Here is a 17,872-nt window from a genome sequence, read left to right as displayed (position 1 = left end):
GTTGGGAATTTCAATGTGAGAGTCTAAAGACTCACTTACTTTTGAAGTCAGCCTCATGTGGCCACCAGAGGAACTGCAGCTTTTGACACTTGCCTTAAAGTCATTTCTTCATCCCTCTGCAGAGCCAGAAGTAAACAGCGGAAACAGGAAACACGAACCTATATTTGAGCTATAATATCCACTTAATGATGAAATTAGAACCACAATCATCAAAAGAGTGAATTTAGTCAGTTACACTGAGAGACAACATAATAACTGAGCAGGAGGAGGTAAAGGTGCAGACCTGGTCGACACAGTGAAGTCCTGCAAATGACATAACAGCACCCATTTTTTCACTAGTGTGGCCTGAGCTTTGTAAGGTGAGAGGAAGTGTGGACACTTCTTTACATGCAGTCTGTGGTCTGGACCAACCAACAGCTACAGCCCTAAAACGCACTGGTGCATCAGAGCCAGTGTTACATAAGAAAAAATAGACAGGGAATGAGGACATAACCATTACTAAGATTTTAAACAAGCAAGTGATATTCCTAGAAAATCTAAAAATCTGAAAGGGGATGCTAAACCAAGACGAGAATCTGACTGCTGCATAACTGTGCGCAGCATTCACCCACTTTCTCCCCCTGCAGTATCTCTGCTCATGTCTGCTCTCAACGGTCTACTTCAAAAAGGAGGCCTGGGAATGAAAAGTGAGACTGAGAAGGGAGAGGGATGATGATGGTGATGATGGTGATGTGCGCAGACACACATTAGAAATTTATTCACGTACCCTACGAGATTTCTGGTCAGTTTTTATTATAGCACTGAGGCGGTAGGGTGATGACTTTATAAAGACTATGTCCTCTGCTTGGCCTTTTAAAGGCACTGAAACTGGATCTCTATAACAACAGCATGTGAGACATCCAGTTTCTGCAATTGCCTGACACAGCTGTTACTGCCTATTTAATTTGATATCAGTATTAAAGCTGGATAAGGAAATGCCAGATAACTGACTGATGGGCCGTTGGTGAGTGGTGCTGATGAACACGGCCTCTGACTCCTCCTCAAACTCCTCAGGAGAGCATGAATACAAAGCTCCATGTTCACTCTCTCGGCCACCTGTTACTCTGGTTGCAGATGGCAGTAGCCATCACAGGTATGTAGTAAAAGGAGGTTTTTTTTTCTTGAATCCCTGGTAATGTTTACCTCTAAGAACGCTGTATCCCATTTTTAAACCTCTAAATTTTGATTAGGTTGTGTAAAACTAGGAGTTGTAGGTTTTCCTTTCAAGTGAGGTGGAGGTCCACCTTAGTGGGATCCTAGCCACCTCTGGTGATGTGCATGTGAGTGACGCTACCTATCCAGCCACTTCACACTCAGCTGCAAACCACCCTAGAGCGTGCTGGAGGTCACTACCTAGTGACGCCAAAACAACCACATCATCTGCATAGAGGAGAGACGTGATTCTGAGACACAACTTGGCTGACAGTGACAAACTATTCTGGTTGAACTAATGAGCAGTGTGGAGTCTGTTAGTCAAACTTCCAGGAGCAGCGATGCAGTTTTCACCACGGTCGTGCCACACTGGAACAGCTCTGTATCCTCTTGAGGGCACGCGAAGATGTGGAGGGGTTTGCCCCACCAGTCTACATGTCTTTTGCATACTTGCTTGGTTTTCATTGCAGATTCAAGTCAAAATCAAGCATAAGAGAAGGCATTTGACCGCATCTTACGGGGGTCAGTGCTTTGGGAGTATGGAGAGACTGGTGAAGAAATGTCTCCAAGTCCTGTTCCTCAGAGTTTGCTGTGGTGGTGTGTTTGTTGTGTATTCCAGTTGGGCTTTTACCACCCCAGAGAGGGGATCTGGGAAGGTAAGCCGACCCCGAGCCACTGAAAAGGCATGGCATTAATGCTGGTACACAAAAGGATGGGAATGATTAACGGGAGGGTACTAAACACAGAAAAAACGACATCAAAAGGTCTGAAGCCAAGAGTGTGGTGACAAGATCAAAGACATAAACAACTAAAACAGAGGTCTAAAGGTTAAACACTGGGGTGGTTCCAGCAGGTACTGCAATCAGGAGCAACAGAATGTTCAAAGCAGAGGATTCAGAGAAGTGAGTCTTCATCAAAATACTTCATCACCCATCGTAGTGACAGCTTGGTTTGCACAGTCAGCAGCAGGTCAGACTCAGCCCGGGAGGAGCTGGACTCAACAGTATCCAGCTTTTAGTTTTTTGTAATTACACAATATTGTTTGAATTTTTATTTTAATATTCATAAAAAATGTGTTCACACCGACGTTTAGTTAAGTAAAGCAATATAAACCTACATTTAAAAATATTTCTACTCTTTGAAATCAGGGTGCTGAGACAGGGTCTGCAGGAGGTTTAACCAGTGACAGAGCATATGTGAAACACATGTTTCTGACCTCAAACTATTTATCTTTGGACCGACACGCGTTACAGTAACAATAAATCTTAAGTTTGTTTCTTTTTTAAATTTCCTCTCACATTAATCACCTTCCAACCCCGGCTCTGAAATGTTCCTGTGGACACACCTGACATTTGCTACCTGGGATCAAACAGTGAAACATACTTAAACATTGTTCATGTCACACGCCTGCTCAGCTTGGTTTTCGATTGAGTATACTTTGCAGATATTATTTTTCTTTAGTCTTAATTCGATTATTGTATTTTAATGGTGTTTTGTGCATTACATGAAGTTTGAAATTGAATTTTTTATTGACTTTTTGGATTGTGAGGCATCTTTGAAGCAATAACCTGCAAGAAAAAAAGCTTTACAAATACTGACTTTTGTACTTTAAGCACACTTTTCTTATAATTGTCCTGTTTCTGAGTTTAATGGCTGCAATTCTTTATAATTTATTCATTTATTATTTTATTGTTATCTATAGAAGCTTCAAATAAAAATCTGAACATTTCTATTGTTTGTGCATTACTGCATAAACAATATAATAGAGTGTTATAATGCATTTTTGTAATTAACAGTTATGGTTTAAAGAAATACTGTTCAAATGATGAGTAAAAACAGGCTTTTTGAACTATAGATACTATATGATTAAGGAATAACTGAGTAAATATAAATGTCATTACTATACATTTTAATTCTTTATTTAGGATTTGTACAGTTATGTTCACTGGGTTTGTTCTTTTCATCTAAATCATTTTAAACTTTAAAGTTTTCTTGTTTGTTTTTCCAAAAGGGGGGAACAAAACTGACGGTTTAATTATGCAGAAAATGAGATGCTGTTGGAGCCCGTTCTTTGTGCATTTACCAAGAATATTTCAGTGGTTAATGTTTTAAAGGACATCCAGTGCCAACTTTAGTCATTACTTTGTGAAACTGTTTTGCTCAATAAAAAAATACTCTTAAATATAAAACTGGAACAAATTTGGGCGCCCAGATTAGATTTGACAACAATTCAAATACTTTCCGACATCTTAACTTTGCTCCACATCATCACCCAATCACATATTTGTAGCCTGAAATACAGAAATAAAAATAATCCTGCGTCCTGAAAGCTGGAAGAGCAAGTCTGGCTTCTCAGATTTGTCAAACAGCAAAACTTCAACTTTGACTGGAGAAAAATTCAATCAGGAATTTTTCTGTATCAAAATCTGAAAGCCTCAAATCAACGTAATTTCAATGATTTACAGTCCACGATGTATACTGGGCCTTGGTGCAACCCCTCAATCATCCTCTGTGTGACACAAGCTAATTTAGCTCTCCTTTAAGCTAAACTTCTTCTGATTGGCTGTCCCTCGCAAACAAAAAGTTCAAATAGCAAAGTTGGGTGGGGCTTCCATGACCATATTAGGCTCTTTTTTCAAGTGCCTAGAGAGAGAAAAAGAAAACAGCGGGCCCAGCTCACGATTCCACCACAGCAGCCTTATAAGCAGCCTTCAGGTGGTTTGTCAGAGTTCGAGCTGCACCAGTCAGAAGTGTTTGCTTTTATTCTTGCCTCTACTCCTATGCGGTCTTCTTCTGAGACCTCGGTGTTCGGGTTTGGGGGTATAACCTTGGTTTGAGACAAAAATACACCCTTTTAAGATGTATAACACATCAAACAAAAGTTTCTGACCATCCCTCGGTCGCAGTGGTTAGAGGTATGTCCATGGTCTCATTTCAGATGCTGAAGGAGTCCTACTGAACTCCACTGAACAAACCTTCACCCTGAAATATGGATAACCAAAGCTAATTATTGTGACCAATCCACAGTATGTGACATGTTAGGAGGAACTGTTTGAAAGGGGAGTGATTTCAAGGACATATTTTAATGGTTCGATTCAGTGAAGAAACTTTGGCATTTCAAAGTTTTGCATCATTTTTGTGCTAAAATAGAACCAAAGTGATTTACAGCAGTTATTAAACCTGCACTAATAAAAAAGCATTAAAATTATGTGTAAATCAAACAGTACAAACTGTAATAATTATGTTAGTTGTGGGTCTGAAAAGTAAAGCAGTTGCGGATTTCTTAAAACAACTGTATAGAAGTCCGTGAAAGTGGCACTCAGCTCGCTCCCGATTAATTTATGGTCTCAATGGCTACTTTCAAGGCTCAAAAATTAAGAAGAGAAAAATCAGTTTTACAATTTGCTTGTGTGGCTTTAACAAATGAACGTGCACTGTCCTGAACTTCAGAACAGGTATTAAAACACGAGCAACATTTTTTAATTAAACATCTTCTAAATTTTCCCAATATAATTTGTTATTTTCTAAAACTCAAATCAGATTTTGTTTATTTTAAACTTTTATAAAGATGTTTTTGGATAAAGAAAAACTACTGTGTATAAAAGTTTCATATACTGTAACCCGGTACATGCTTAGCCTTCCCCTGGCTCAACCACTTGACTTCATTATGTAAACAACACACAGTTTACATGTCACTCCTCAGTCTCAAATTGCCCAGCCAATGCTTTCAAGCAGCACAGACCTTAATTATTCATTCTGTTAGTGACATCAGCATCTGAGAGCCTGCAGGAATCCATGTCAGCTGCTCTGCTGACGGGACAGTTGTGAGAACGAATGAGTGTCCGTCACGCTGCAGCGCCGTTTTAGCGCTCCATGTGTGAAAAGGATAATGGTGTAGGTCAAGAAGTTCAAGTTTTGGAGGGCACCAGCTTCATTTTCCACCTCCCCGTGTTTACGAAGCTTAATCTCACTCAGACAAGGGAGAAACTTAGGACACTCAAGGGTGTATTCATTCAGGTAAAAGCCCAAAGCGTAGCAACTGCTGCCAAGAGCAACGCTAAATGATGAGACTTGAGTGGAGCAGCATTAGGGCGATAACCAAGCATCCAATAAATTACGTGTTATGTGACACAAGGGGGCCATTGCAAATAGGTCTTCTGCAACAGCACAACAAGGATCTTTAAAAGGCCGATCCCACGCAGCTCCGTGGAATTACACGCCTGTTTTTCAGCCTTCAGATATAGAGCTAATGATTTAATACTCATCCAGTGAAAGCTTTCACACTTCCTGCCCAGAACACCTGATACTTTTGGTAATTCCCAGAAATATTTATAGTGTATAGGAAGTGATGTTTCCCAGGACCAATGGGTTATAGGAAAAATTACTCAATGCCCACGGTGCTCATTTCACATTGTTTTGAGGTTGGAGGAATTACACGACCGGAGGAGTGATCAGCCAAAAACGTCAGCTTCCTGCATATAAACCTTTCACTGCAGTCACAATCACCAAGTGGAAAATCCTCAAAAGCCCCATAAAGGTTTCTTAAATGATTGCAAACAAGCAAAGATTAGTCCAATAAGGTGTGGGAGTCACTGTTGAGCATCAAGAAGAATAAAATGAACTGCAGGTAAAAAGGTGCGTGTTTGTATAAATGTGCAGAAAACCACCTGTCAGGCTTATTTACACAGTCCGAAACGCAGTTTTTCTATTCATTGCCTCAGAGCGATGTTTCAAGCACATCTGTCATGGATGTTACCACATCTGCACGAGACTGCAAGTTTTGATTTTGCTGCTATTAAAACATTTTAAAACAAGACGGATTTATGGAAGAAAAACGCAGAAACTGTATTTGTCAGGAAACACAAGAGCATGAAAAAACCCCACATAAATAAATAAAAAATTCTTCAGGCTTTGTCCAAAAAACTTAAAATGACCTAAAAAAAACAAAACAATAAATGATAGAGTCACAAGTTGTCTTGTTATGTGTTGAAAACATCCAACCAACGTCACTTTGTAGGCAGTAAATTCAGATCTTTCTTTGGTTTAGTCTGATCGTTTTCTATAGAAGCTTTGTGTGGATGTATGAAATGTAATTTTCAAATTATGCTCTCACATAAAAGGGATGACAGGAGCCCTCTCTGAACATTTATTTCAAATGCATGAAAACAATGAATCAATACAGACGAAACTATAAACACGAGAACAAACAAGGTTTCCTTCAGTGTTGTTCAATGAAAACTCAAGAACTGAAAGTATTTTCACATATTTTTTCATACATTTTCTTGGCGCTGTTGAATGAGAGCAGTGAATAATAAGGTTTTTGTCAAAGTAAAATAAAAAATAAAAGATTCAAACCCTGAAGCTCTGTTGAAAAAATTATTTTGAGGTGATTTCAACCAGAATGAGAAAATATCAAACTATTGAGTTTGTGAGGTGAAGAGAAGCACTTCCCAGTGCTCGAAAATCACCGGACCATCCTTTTTTTGTTGTTAGAGAATATTAACTTTATGAACTATGAAATTCAGAAAACATGAAAAAAAAAACCACTTAAAAGCTTTTTTTTTTCGAGTACAGTGAGCTTTGAGGCTCATCGCTCGAGATCAGGGTGGGGAACTCCAGGCCCCAGGGGCCGGTGTCCTGCAGGTTTTAGATCCCACCCTGGGTCACCTGAATCCAATGATGAGTTCATTACCAGGCCTCTGGAGAACTTCAAGGCATGTTGATGAGGTAATTTAACCATTTAAATCAGCTGTGATGGATCAAGGACACATCTAAAACCTGCAGGAGCCCGGCCCTCGAGGCCTGGAGTTCCCCACCCCTGCTCTAGATGCTGCAAGATTAGGTCAAAGACTTTTCCACACTGCTTCTCGAGCACTGCTCTATGAGCCACCTGCATATCCACCATCAGTCCTGAGCTGAACCATGCTTTAGTTACATTTCGTAGGCTGGTAAACGTGACTTCTTCCTCCCCACTATCACTGGGTGCTGCTCACTGGAGGCTATCCGACTGTCGGGTTTGAAAACATGTTAAATACACTTCATCATCTGTGCCATGCAGAAGCCTCAGCGGAGATGATCTGTCTGCACAGACTCACGATTTTGGGTTTTATATCTGAATTTTATATCTGATTCAAACAGCCTTTAACTCCAGTGCAGCACGATGTGTGCATAGACTGTACATAAAAGATGAACGTAGCCGCCGTAAAGTCCTCCTTGTTTAATGAGACATCACTCAAACGAGAGGTGGATCTGTTTAAGAGACCTTGCATGTTCTATAAAGATGTGAAACTAGCCACTGAACCCATAAACATATAGCTTTTGTTTACTATAGACACTGTAAATTAATTATGCCAGTGTTGCTAGCAAGCAGCTAACTGTAGTAGCATAGCAACACTTATTAAACCATCCAGGACGAAACATCAGTGAGATATTTAATCCAAGTACCGATAAGATTATCTTTAATAATGAAGAAAACAGTCTTTATGAAAAAAGGAGCTTTAATTGATAGTTGTCAAAAAGCCGATGCTACTGAGAGAAGAAAAACATTACACAAAAAAAAGAATAAAAGTAATTCTGCTGGTTGCCATTCTGACCAGTAAAGATACAATCTGGTAAATTGAGAACGTGTCAGTGCTACCAGGAGCTGAAGTCTCCGAAGCTGGTTTTGCCTTTGGACTTCTTGGCTGCCGTGCCGCTGGTGGACGGACCGCTTTCATCTTCAGCAGCTGAACGTTTTCTGAGAGAAAAGAAGCAGAATATGAACACACGAAGATCCATTTACATATTGCTTCTTGCAGATACTTCTTTGATCTTTCTTGTAACTCTGTTCTTTGTAAATTCTGTTGTGCATGTCCTTGTCTGCATGCTGGGCTCATATTTTCAGGCATTTCTTCTTAGTGAAAGTAAAAGTCAGCCCAAAAAAGGGGCGGTGGGGCGTACCTTCAGTCTTTGTGGCCTAAAAGCACTGCTGAGTTTTCTGTTGATCGATTCATTGACAGATTGGCCTGTACATTGTGAAAATACATTTAAAAATGTTTTAATGTTTCTAACGGTTCCTTAGAGACTGAGGAAATGTCCCGTTTTGTCTGGTAAATGGACGAGTTCTTATATGCTGCTTTTGTATAACTTATTCACACCAGGACGTTTTTCTACAAGCGCTTTCTATCCAACATTCACACTCTGATGAATGAATTGGAGAGAAAAATTCATTCAACTACTCATTTGATTATTTTTCCACTGTGACACGATAACAGTTAATGTTATAAACCTCAGGCTACAGTCCCACACACTGACATGAATCTGCTCCGCAGTCTGATCGTCTGTGGGACCACCGATGACCACCGGCATCCTGATACCTTGTGGTAGCGATATAATAGCCTAAACCTTTACCTGTCTCTCCTGCGTTTTGCTATCAAACAAACAAACAAACAAACAAACAAACAAACAAACAAACAAACAAACAAACAGCTGGTGGAAACCAAGTTAAAAAGAAAAACAAATTCAACCACATTATGATCCAAATCAAAAATCAAACCACAGCTGCAGCACGACTACTCACGACTGCTTCTTCAAATTTTAACTAAGCGCATTATATGTTAACACAGTTAAAAGCTTAACACGATAGATTAAAACCCCCCAAAAGAATGATCCCATAAAACACCATAAGAGGCCCTTTATGGACTAATAAAATAGAGCCAGAGGACAAAACTCTATTGTTTGGATCCATCTGTTTTATAACCCAGCGACTGAGCAATTTGAACAGAAAACTTGAGCAATAAAAAGTTAAAGTTATTCTAAATATTATGCCAAAACATGTGAAAACAAAATGAATATCAAAAATATGTTATGGATAATAACCCTGAATTATCCCTGTGGGGAAAATTGGCAATTTCATACAATATGCCTATTCCCATTCTCTCTTGCTATGCTGCTATATAATCATACTTTATCATCCATTCATTGCTTTCCACTTTCTCTAGTCTCTTACATCAGACGGTGAGAAAACGCTGCAACTTTTTAATGTAAATTCTGTCAACGGGGTGGAAAGAAACACTCTTTAACTCGTGTTTGTGCGCTTGCAGCTTTCATAGTCTCGCTGGTGCATATGAAGAGTCGTTTCTGCATTAAAAGCACAGGGGAGACTGTAGTCATCTGTATTCACGTGTGTTCCTTACATTGTGGCAGGGTTGATGTATTTTCCAACACCTGCTTTGAAGGTTTTTGGCGCCTGCTCCTCCTTGGCTTTCTTCAGGGCGATGTTGGCCTGCTGTTTCTCCTCCTCCTGCTTCTGTAGCTCCTTTTCTCGCTCCGCAGCAATCTGAGAGGCAAAAATCATGTAAATCCACACAAAACTCACAGGATAGTTTGAATAATCACTCTGACACAGGGCTGCCAGGTTTGTCAATATAAGAGCTGTGACCTGACACTCCGTGAGCAGACCTATAAAAATCAAAAAGCTTATCTGCTTTACATTCCTCCGATCTCCTGTTCAAGGTCAACATCTCAGTCGTGTCCAAACAGCTGCTATTTTTAGACTGCTGACTAGAAATCCATGCTGACTACTTGCACTGCACATTCTGAAGTTTACAGTCCGCTTCTTTTTCAAACTGACTCGACTTTCGAGGATCATCACCGGCGATGAGAGCTGGCTACAGTTTTCAAGCTTGAAGGTAGCCTGTTGAGAACAGGAGCAAGCTCCTCATCATTTTTAAATCGATTTTTACTGAGCTCTGCACCACAAGAGTTTCTCGATCCTGAGGCATCTGAAGGAGAACGTTAGAGGAAACCAATGTGATCTGTGGCGCTGGTCAGTGCTGGCGCAGACTGTGTGAGAGGCCTCGAGCTCGAGCAGAGGTGGGAATTATCTTTACCAGCCAAACGAGGCAGAGCGCGATGGTTCTGAATAAAAACTACAAACTTTTAAAACTGCTCAAAAGAACAAACTTTTCAAGAGGTTAGCACCATCACTATTGGGCAACAAGCAAACCAACCCCCAAGTGCCACACTGTACACGCCTGTACACCTTAAGCCCCTCCCACAGGAACTACTTTATCTACACAGTTGGCATTTTCATTTAAAAACTCGATAAGGGAATTCTAGACTTCTCAGAAACACAAATTCTTAAGTTTGAAAAGAGCACAAAGCTGTTTCCCTCTGAAACGCCTCTACTTTAAAGATATTTATGGTTTCACAGTCACGTCATAGAGAAAAATCCAAACCTGTGCATCAGCTTCTTCATACGGGTCCACGAACACCGTCGTGCTTATGATCTTGATCTCCGACTGTGGAACAAACAAACATTGAAGCATTAAATGCAAAAAATTTTATTCACTGATTTAACTTTAAGCTAAACTTGGAAAACTGCTGCTGGATTTCTTTGTTGTGTACAGCTGTTTCCTACGTTAAACACAACTCTCCCTGCATCGTTTCTAGTCCTGGTATCTGACCTTCAGATGATCTGTGTATCCGTGGCATGACGTCTTGTTCTCCTCAGCTGCTTTTAATGTGTCCGATCCAGAAACTTGAACTCATTTTAAAACTACAGCTCAACCATTTAACATGTAAAAAATCTGACATACAACAAACCTGTGGAGTGAGACGTCTTCTCATACATTTACAAGCAACAGCCAACCTTATACTGCTTCATACCTTTGGTTTGTCTGTTTTGGCATCGCTCTCCACGTTCTCCATGGCTGTGAGAGTCTCAAATCCACCGACCACCCTGCAACAGAGAAAAAACACAACACGTCCTTCACTTTATACGCTGCCGAGTCCTGACAAAGGTCCCCTCATGCCGACCTTTGCCAGGAAGAGGATCGTATCCGTCATAAAACATATCATGAAAATGTAGCCGTGAGAGACTCAGACTGCTGAATAATTCATTCCCAGTTTTACCATTTAAAATGACACATCCATGTTAAGAGTGATGTGATGAGAGAGAGGAGCATGATGAAGCTTACATCCCCATGAGCTGATCCATCTACATTAAGAGAGCTGAACTGTGATTGCCCTGCGCTCACCTTCCACTGCAGGAGGGTGTTTGACTTTAACCTTCCTTTCTGACTGATAATGGTACCGAGTCGATTCATATCACACCTGTAAACACCAACAGATTCCAGGACTTTAACCTGCAGCTTTTTTAATAGCCAGTCACTGTCCGGACTGACGTGTGGGCTCGGTCACTCCTGGACTGACGCCTCTCACGTCCAGTTTCAGAACACTTCGAAACGAGTCTTCACAAACCAACGGGCGACATGTTTCATACATCCATGTGTTATGGATCAGCACAGTGCAATTACACAATGATGATGTATATTCAGGCTGGGAACCTATTTCATCATGAAAACCCATCAGCTGGGATTCTTCTATCGGCATCGCGAGTCAGTAACGGAGGACGAGCTTGACTTGATTTGTAAAACTCTTTCTTTAGCTTGCATTCAGCCTTCAGTTGCTCCCCTGCTCGTCCTGTTGACCATTGGAGTGACTATTTGTGGGTTTCTAACACAGCTGTATGAATGCCAGCATCATCATCTTATTTGTAAGGTTATGACTGCTACAGATGCCAAACCTCACACCAGGATTTCTATAATTTTGTACTGGCAAATTAATTTCAGCTTATTAGAAACTCTGGTGAGCCTTTCTGGAACTGGAAACGCTGCAGTTTCCCATCGTCACAGTTAATCGACTCAGAGTTTAGGTGGAGACTCTCAGGCCCCTGAGAGGTATACGACAAAGGAAGTTCAACACAGCTGGACCATTTTGTGTTAGCTGGCTTAACAAAACCTAAAACCGCAGCTTTCAGATGGTGGTTAGAGGCAGCTTTCTGCTTCAGGCTTTGTGCTTGTTTCACACATCAATCCTTATGAGCGCTGCCTACTCCAATCAGACATCATCAAGTGATGATGATAAAATATTATAGTCAAAATATTGTAAATAAGAGATTAACGCTGTAGAAAATTGTTAAATTGTTGGGAGTTAGTGCACAGAGCGGAAAAATAAATACTTTAATTCAAGTTAATATATTCTAATTTTACAGTTTATTTGTAACTTGATACCTCTACATTAGGGCTCTGAAACTTTAAGCTTTATAAGTAAAATTATATAAATATTAATGAATACTGTTCTCTACGAGATGTGGAAATTACACACTGGTTTGCAGCTGGGTTTGATTTGGTGGTTTCAACAAGATGCACATATAAAACACGTGTTTACATCAGATAATCTATACAGCGCTTAAAATCATGCTGTAATCAGTGAAAACATGGCACCTACAGACAGCTTATACTGAAACTCTCTGATGACACAGAAAAACAATTCGAGCATTAATTAAATATAGAATAAATATATATACATGAAGTCATCGTGAAAAACAAAAAGGTAAACATGAATTATGATGCCAGTGTGTCACGCAGCTTATAACCTCCTTAGTGAATGAACATCGTCTGCACATGAGGACAGCTAAACAAGCTGTGAACATCAGCAAACAGCTGCTTTTTCAGTTTAAACCTATAGAAACAGAACAGTGTTTATATGGAGTCAGGCTCTGAATCGAAGCCCAGCACTCACTACAATTAATTCTGCTTTTAGACACTTCCAACTCCTGCTGGAAAAATCTGGCTTTTTGGCTGATAAACACTCAACTAACCCTGTCTGCCATTTATTGCAGAGCATGTAAGGTATTCAGAAGCATTTTGAGCATTTTCTGTTAAAAGGCTGGTTTCTGCAGGCAAAAATGACTCAGGGAGCAGTGAGTGTGAAATAAAATGGAAAGGTTTAGGTCCAGGCAGCCAAACAAAAAGCTGACTCGCTGATAAAGCTCAGTGAGGCCAGGAGGAGCTGCAGGTTTAGCTGATAACACTCCTCACTGGATTCATCACTCGAGCTTTGTCACGTTGTTTTGACGTAGTCAAGAAGTTGCTCTCACTTCACTCTTTAAACTGCAAACTCTTTCTCCGGCTGCTTTCATACGTTCAGGCGAACCGATGAGCACAAACACCTGATGACTCGCTGACCTGCGGCATCAGATCAAACTGTAGCGCTTTTAACTTTTTTCCTACCTCCCGGTGACCCGACACATTGTTTTTATCTCTAGGCCTTCCAGCTCCAGCCTCTTTTGCAAATTTACATTAAGGTATAAATTAAGATCCCACCTGTCTGCACAACAGGTACCTGCAATGTGAACAAACATCCTCTATATAAAGGTACAAAGAACCAGCGTTATATAATCGATTTTCAAAATAAAATCATTTGCCAGATAAAATAACACAGAGGTGTTTGGGCTAATCCAGCGAATGACAAATCATCACAACATCACAAACACAACAACACAAAGCACTCCCACTAATCATTTTTACAGGAAAAAAACGCTTCATCAATTAGTGAATTAAAATTAAATTAATCTGAAATACTTCTGACAATAAAACGATCCTGTCACTTTACAGGAAAAAAATATTGTGAAGCCAGAATTCACATGCAGATTAATAATAATAATCGATTAACTGAGAAAATAATTAACAACAAAAATTCACCGTCTCGTAGCTCCACTACCTAACATGTCGAGATAAAACCAGAGAGAGTCATAGCAACAACAGTATACTGTGTACTATAAAGAAAAAAAATAATGCACACAAAAATATATCATAAGTCAACCCAGAAAACGTACCAGCTCCAGACGAGCCCGACAGAGTTTTTGTTCTGTATATAAAGTGCAGTGAATTAATAAAATGTGTGTTTGGAGTGCTGGCGCTAAATCTGAACATCCCTCATTAAAACACAGTCAGAGACGTTTGTTGCATGTCAAACCCCAAAATTTCTGTCTTTCTTCTAATAAAGGAAGAAAAAAAATCGTAACATTTGCAAAAAATGCTAATAAAAGAAACCAATGAGCTGCATGAGAAAAAAAAAAAAAAAAGACTACACGAAGTGATGCCTCCGTGTTATACGATTCATTATGGTCAAGCAAAACAAGACATTTTAAACGTGACCCTAGACGATGGAAAAATAATCTATCCATCACGGAGCTAAACATTTAATCACTTACAAAAACTAAAATGTATAAAGAAGCAGTCTGAAAGTGTGATTCCCCTCAATCAGAAAACACTGAGGATGTGGTCGCACATCATTAATACGAGCGTTATATCTGTTTCTTTAGACATTTTTAATTTTCCATTCGAAATCATTTATGCAACCCATGAAGGTTATTTAATAAGATGAAGTGTTTCCTCATCAATTAAAAACAAACACATTATGTTCAGTACTAGAACAATAATAAATATTCTTGACGACCCTGCAGAAACAGTGTCCTCTGTAAAGTACCTAAATAGATCTGGTTTGGTTGCCTAGGCCTCAGTTAAATGTGCAAAGACACTGGGTTAGGCGGTAAAAAAAGCTGCTTGCAGGGTTAAAACTGAAGCTTTTATAGTGTGCCGAGCATCTAAAGAATCAGCCTGTTAAAAGCAGTCTGAATATTTTTAGACGACAGTCAAGGCTTTTTGCAAAAGACGACCATTCGCTTAGCAGGGAGAGCGAGAGAGAAAGCCATCAGTTTAGGTTCAGCATCTCCTAAATTTTTCACCGCTTTTGACCAGAAGTCAGTTTAGAAGTCAGAGTACTGGGACCACGTGTATGAAAGATAATATGAGAGGAGAGATGGAGAGATGAGGAAGAACATGCAGGACTGTTGCCTTTCACACCCAAATAATAAACACATAGACACAGTACACACATACAGTGAATATGATAACACTTAAAAGGCAGATTTACCTTCCAAATACTGAGTGCTTCCTGTCGAGGTAGGTGCACGATCGAAATGTGATGAAGCTGGAGGGAGAATTTTAAAAAAAAAAGTTACACAAGTTTTGGAAATAGCAGCCAGCCTTATTTTACAAAATATGAGAAATACCCTTCAATAATACACACAGGCTAAAAAGGCTAAAGCAGGGAGGTTTAGAAGACTGGAAATAGTGGAAACAAGGAACTGTGGAATATTAGCTGAATGATCAGAGAGCTCTTTTGTGACTAAATTGGCCCCAGTTGGCTTTTATAACAGATATTTAACACTAAACAGCAAAAAAGTAAAAGGAACTAATGGCTGTGCTGTTAACACGAGTTTCTGTGTACGCTCAGCAGAGACAACGACACAGACGAAACACAACATAATTCCCTGCCAGCTGACTTTCTGGGCAACTGTTCTAAGTTTAGGAAAAATATGTCTTACAACTGAGATTTGTTGGTGTTTGGACCAGAGTTTGCCATGCTGAGAATCCCCCGGCCGGTATGGGATAGGTTGGGACGAAACTCATCCTTGAAAGGTTTTCCCCAGAAGGATTCGCCTCCTGAGGATGGAGAAAGAATGACCGAGAGAAGGAAAACAACAGAAAACATTACGTCACGATGGAAAACAACAGAAACAGTCAAGTCCTTAATAACATATTTGCTTCAGAGTCCTAATTGATGTGCAGTTTTAACACTTTCTTGCACTCTGGCAACGTGGCTGAAAATGTTTCTGCAGGTAAAGCTTCAATATTTGCTCAGGCTAAACCTTTTACACTGCAGACACTGGGTCATGTTAGCAGCAACTGTTGACGGATGCTGTACATCCTGCTGTCCAGCTTTCAAGGTCTTGGGATTAAGCATCCTGGCTCACTGGCTGTTTACTGGGCACTATTCACATTTTGAAGATATATAAGTCTGAGGTAAAAAGTAAGCAAGTAAAGTAAGTTAAATATATTTATATAGCACTTTTCTCTCTCATATCCATCCACTCATTAACCACAGAAGGCTAAATAATTACCGATATTCTCTCTTCACGCTTTAGAGAGAGAAATAAACTCAGCTGTGTTTGTGTGGGTGGACGGTGACCTCCTCCCCACCAGGACAAAGTTGGTTTTGGTTATAGCATGGCTGCTATATGGAACCCAAATCATGCAGAATACATGGTGAGTGAATGATTTAGTAATACATTTTAGAAAGACTGAGTATGGTCATACAACGTTATATTTATGTTTTGGGGGGGTTTTCCTAATTTGCGCACTACTTTTTAATATACTCTAGTTCACTTCTTCTTGCTGAGGCTTGTACTGCTGTAACATGAGGAATTAATAAAGCCCTTGTATGCCTGACGAGTTTTTTCTTCGTTTAGAAAGTAAATCTAAATTAACCCGGGTCCAGTTTGGGGCTGGCAGCCGTCTGAGCAAAGACATGATATCTCCAGTGTGTTCTGCCCCAGGGTTTCCTAACCGGGGTTTCCTCCCGCTCTGACTCGCCTGAAACACCTCTCGTAGGAGGAGCCCCAGAGGCATCTTAATCAGATTCCCAAACCACCTCAACGCGTTGCTTTGATGTGGAGGAGTAGCAGCTCTGACTCCCTTCCACTCCTTCACTTAGGCCAACAAGTCGTTTCTGCCTGAGAACCATGGTCTCAGACTTGGAGGTGCTCCTTCTCATCCCATGTGCTTCACACTCAGCTGCAAAGCGCCCCAGTGAGAGCTGGAGGTTGTCGTTTAATATAATCGAACAAACCTGTGAAAATTATTAACCGAGCTGGTGACAGAGGACAGTCCTGGCTAACTGGGATAGAGTCCGACTTACTGCTGCCAATGTGAGCCAGACTCTCTCTATGGTTGTACACAGGCCAGGCAGGGTGTAACAATGACCCCACACTCCCAGAGCACTCCCCACAGTGACCGAGTCCAAGTCCACAAAACACATATAGACCGGTTGGACAAACTCCTACGCTCCCTTAAATATCCTTGAGGGGAAAACAAACCGATCGAGTGTCCCATGACCAGGACGAAAAGTGCACTTTGAGCTTCCTAACCAGATTGGTCATGTGTGTACAGTAAAGACATGCCTGTCATTTATCCACAGACCCACACGGTTGTATAAATAAACTGTGGTTTCTCGCTGATCCACAGCTGACATGCCCTAAGGGTGGGAAAAAGGAGACTGCTAGCTGGTATAAACAGATGGAAAACGCAACGCAGGTTTCAAAAATAAAAACATCAACAAATGCTTAACAGAAGGAGACACGTCGAGCCTCGAGGACAAGCGAGGGTTTTAGTGAGAAACGTGGACGGAAAAACAACTTCGACGTTTGTTAGGAAAAAGGAAACATGTCCAAGTCTTGTTTTCAGCTTTCAGCTCCACATAAGTGCGTGTTATATTTTTATATTGTGAAAGTAACAAATCAAATTAGTTTGTATGAAAACAACTCGAGTTAGCGGCTCTGCCAGTACCACTTATTCAGATTCCTGCACCATGAGAGAGACAGGCAAGAGACCCGGTTGCCCTTGAACACGGAGGCGTGTTGAGAGCCTTCAGCTGTGAATCATTATTCAGACTGACTTCATCATTAAGAATCATCATAATGAGTATACAGGAATACGCACTGCAGGGGCTTATTGGCTCCCAACAGGGGAAAGGATCTGTCGCCCTGAGATGTGTTTCACTGTCCTGCGTGCTGCCAGCTGGTGCATGTGTGTGTGTGTCTCCACGTAGGCACAATATGTACCCGTGAGTGTGTTTGCGATGCATACAACCAACCAATCAATTCTTTAGAGGCTTCTGCAGCCACGACGTTCCCCCGGTGACATTTTTGTATAATTTATAAAGTCGCTGACATTTTACCTCGCTACGAATGGATCGTAAACGAAGGTGAGCGAGAGAGGAGGGCCAAGGGAGA

The 17,872-nt window shown here is 40.6% G+C and overlaps 1 protein-coding gene across 1 annotated transcript in view; it reads right to left on the bottom strand.

Annotated features, from left to right (window-relative positions):
- Positions 1-7,670: 7,670 nt before the first annotated feature.
- ppil2 (peptidylprolyl isomerase (cyclophilin)-like 2) overlaps positions 7,671-17,872 on the bottom strand; it is a gene marked incomplete in the record, with an annotated part of 28,741 nt that continues 18,539 nt past the window's right edge. Inside the window, 6 exon segments of the mRNA XM_042220113.1 lie at positions 7,671-7,927; positions 9,366-9,508; positions 10,410-10,472; positions 10,840-10,912; positions 14,953-15,009; positions 15,407-15,524. Coding sequence (XP_042076047.1) covers positions 7,825-7,927; positions 9,366-9,508; positions 10,410-10,472; positions 10,840-10,912; positions 14,953-15,009; positions 15,407-15,524 — 557 coding nt within the window.

Source organism: Haplochromis burtoni, unplaced genomic scaffold, assembly GCF_018398535.1.
Source record: "Haplochromis burtoni strain Fernald_Lab_line unplaced genomic scaffold, NCSU_Asbu1 Contig_43, whole genome shotgun sequence".
Classification (NCBI taxonomy): Eukaryota; Metazoa; Chordata; class Actinopteri; order Cichliformes; family Cichlidae; genus Haplochromis; species Haplochromis burtoni.
Note: the sequence above shows the minus strand (reverse complement) of the source record. Positions and strands in the feature narration are given on the sequence as shown.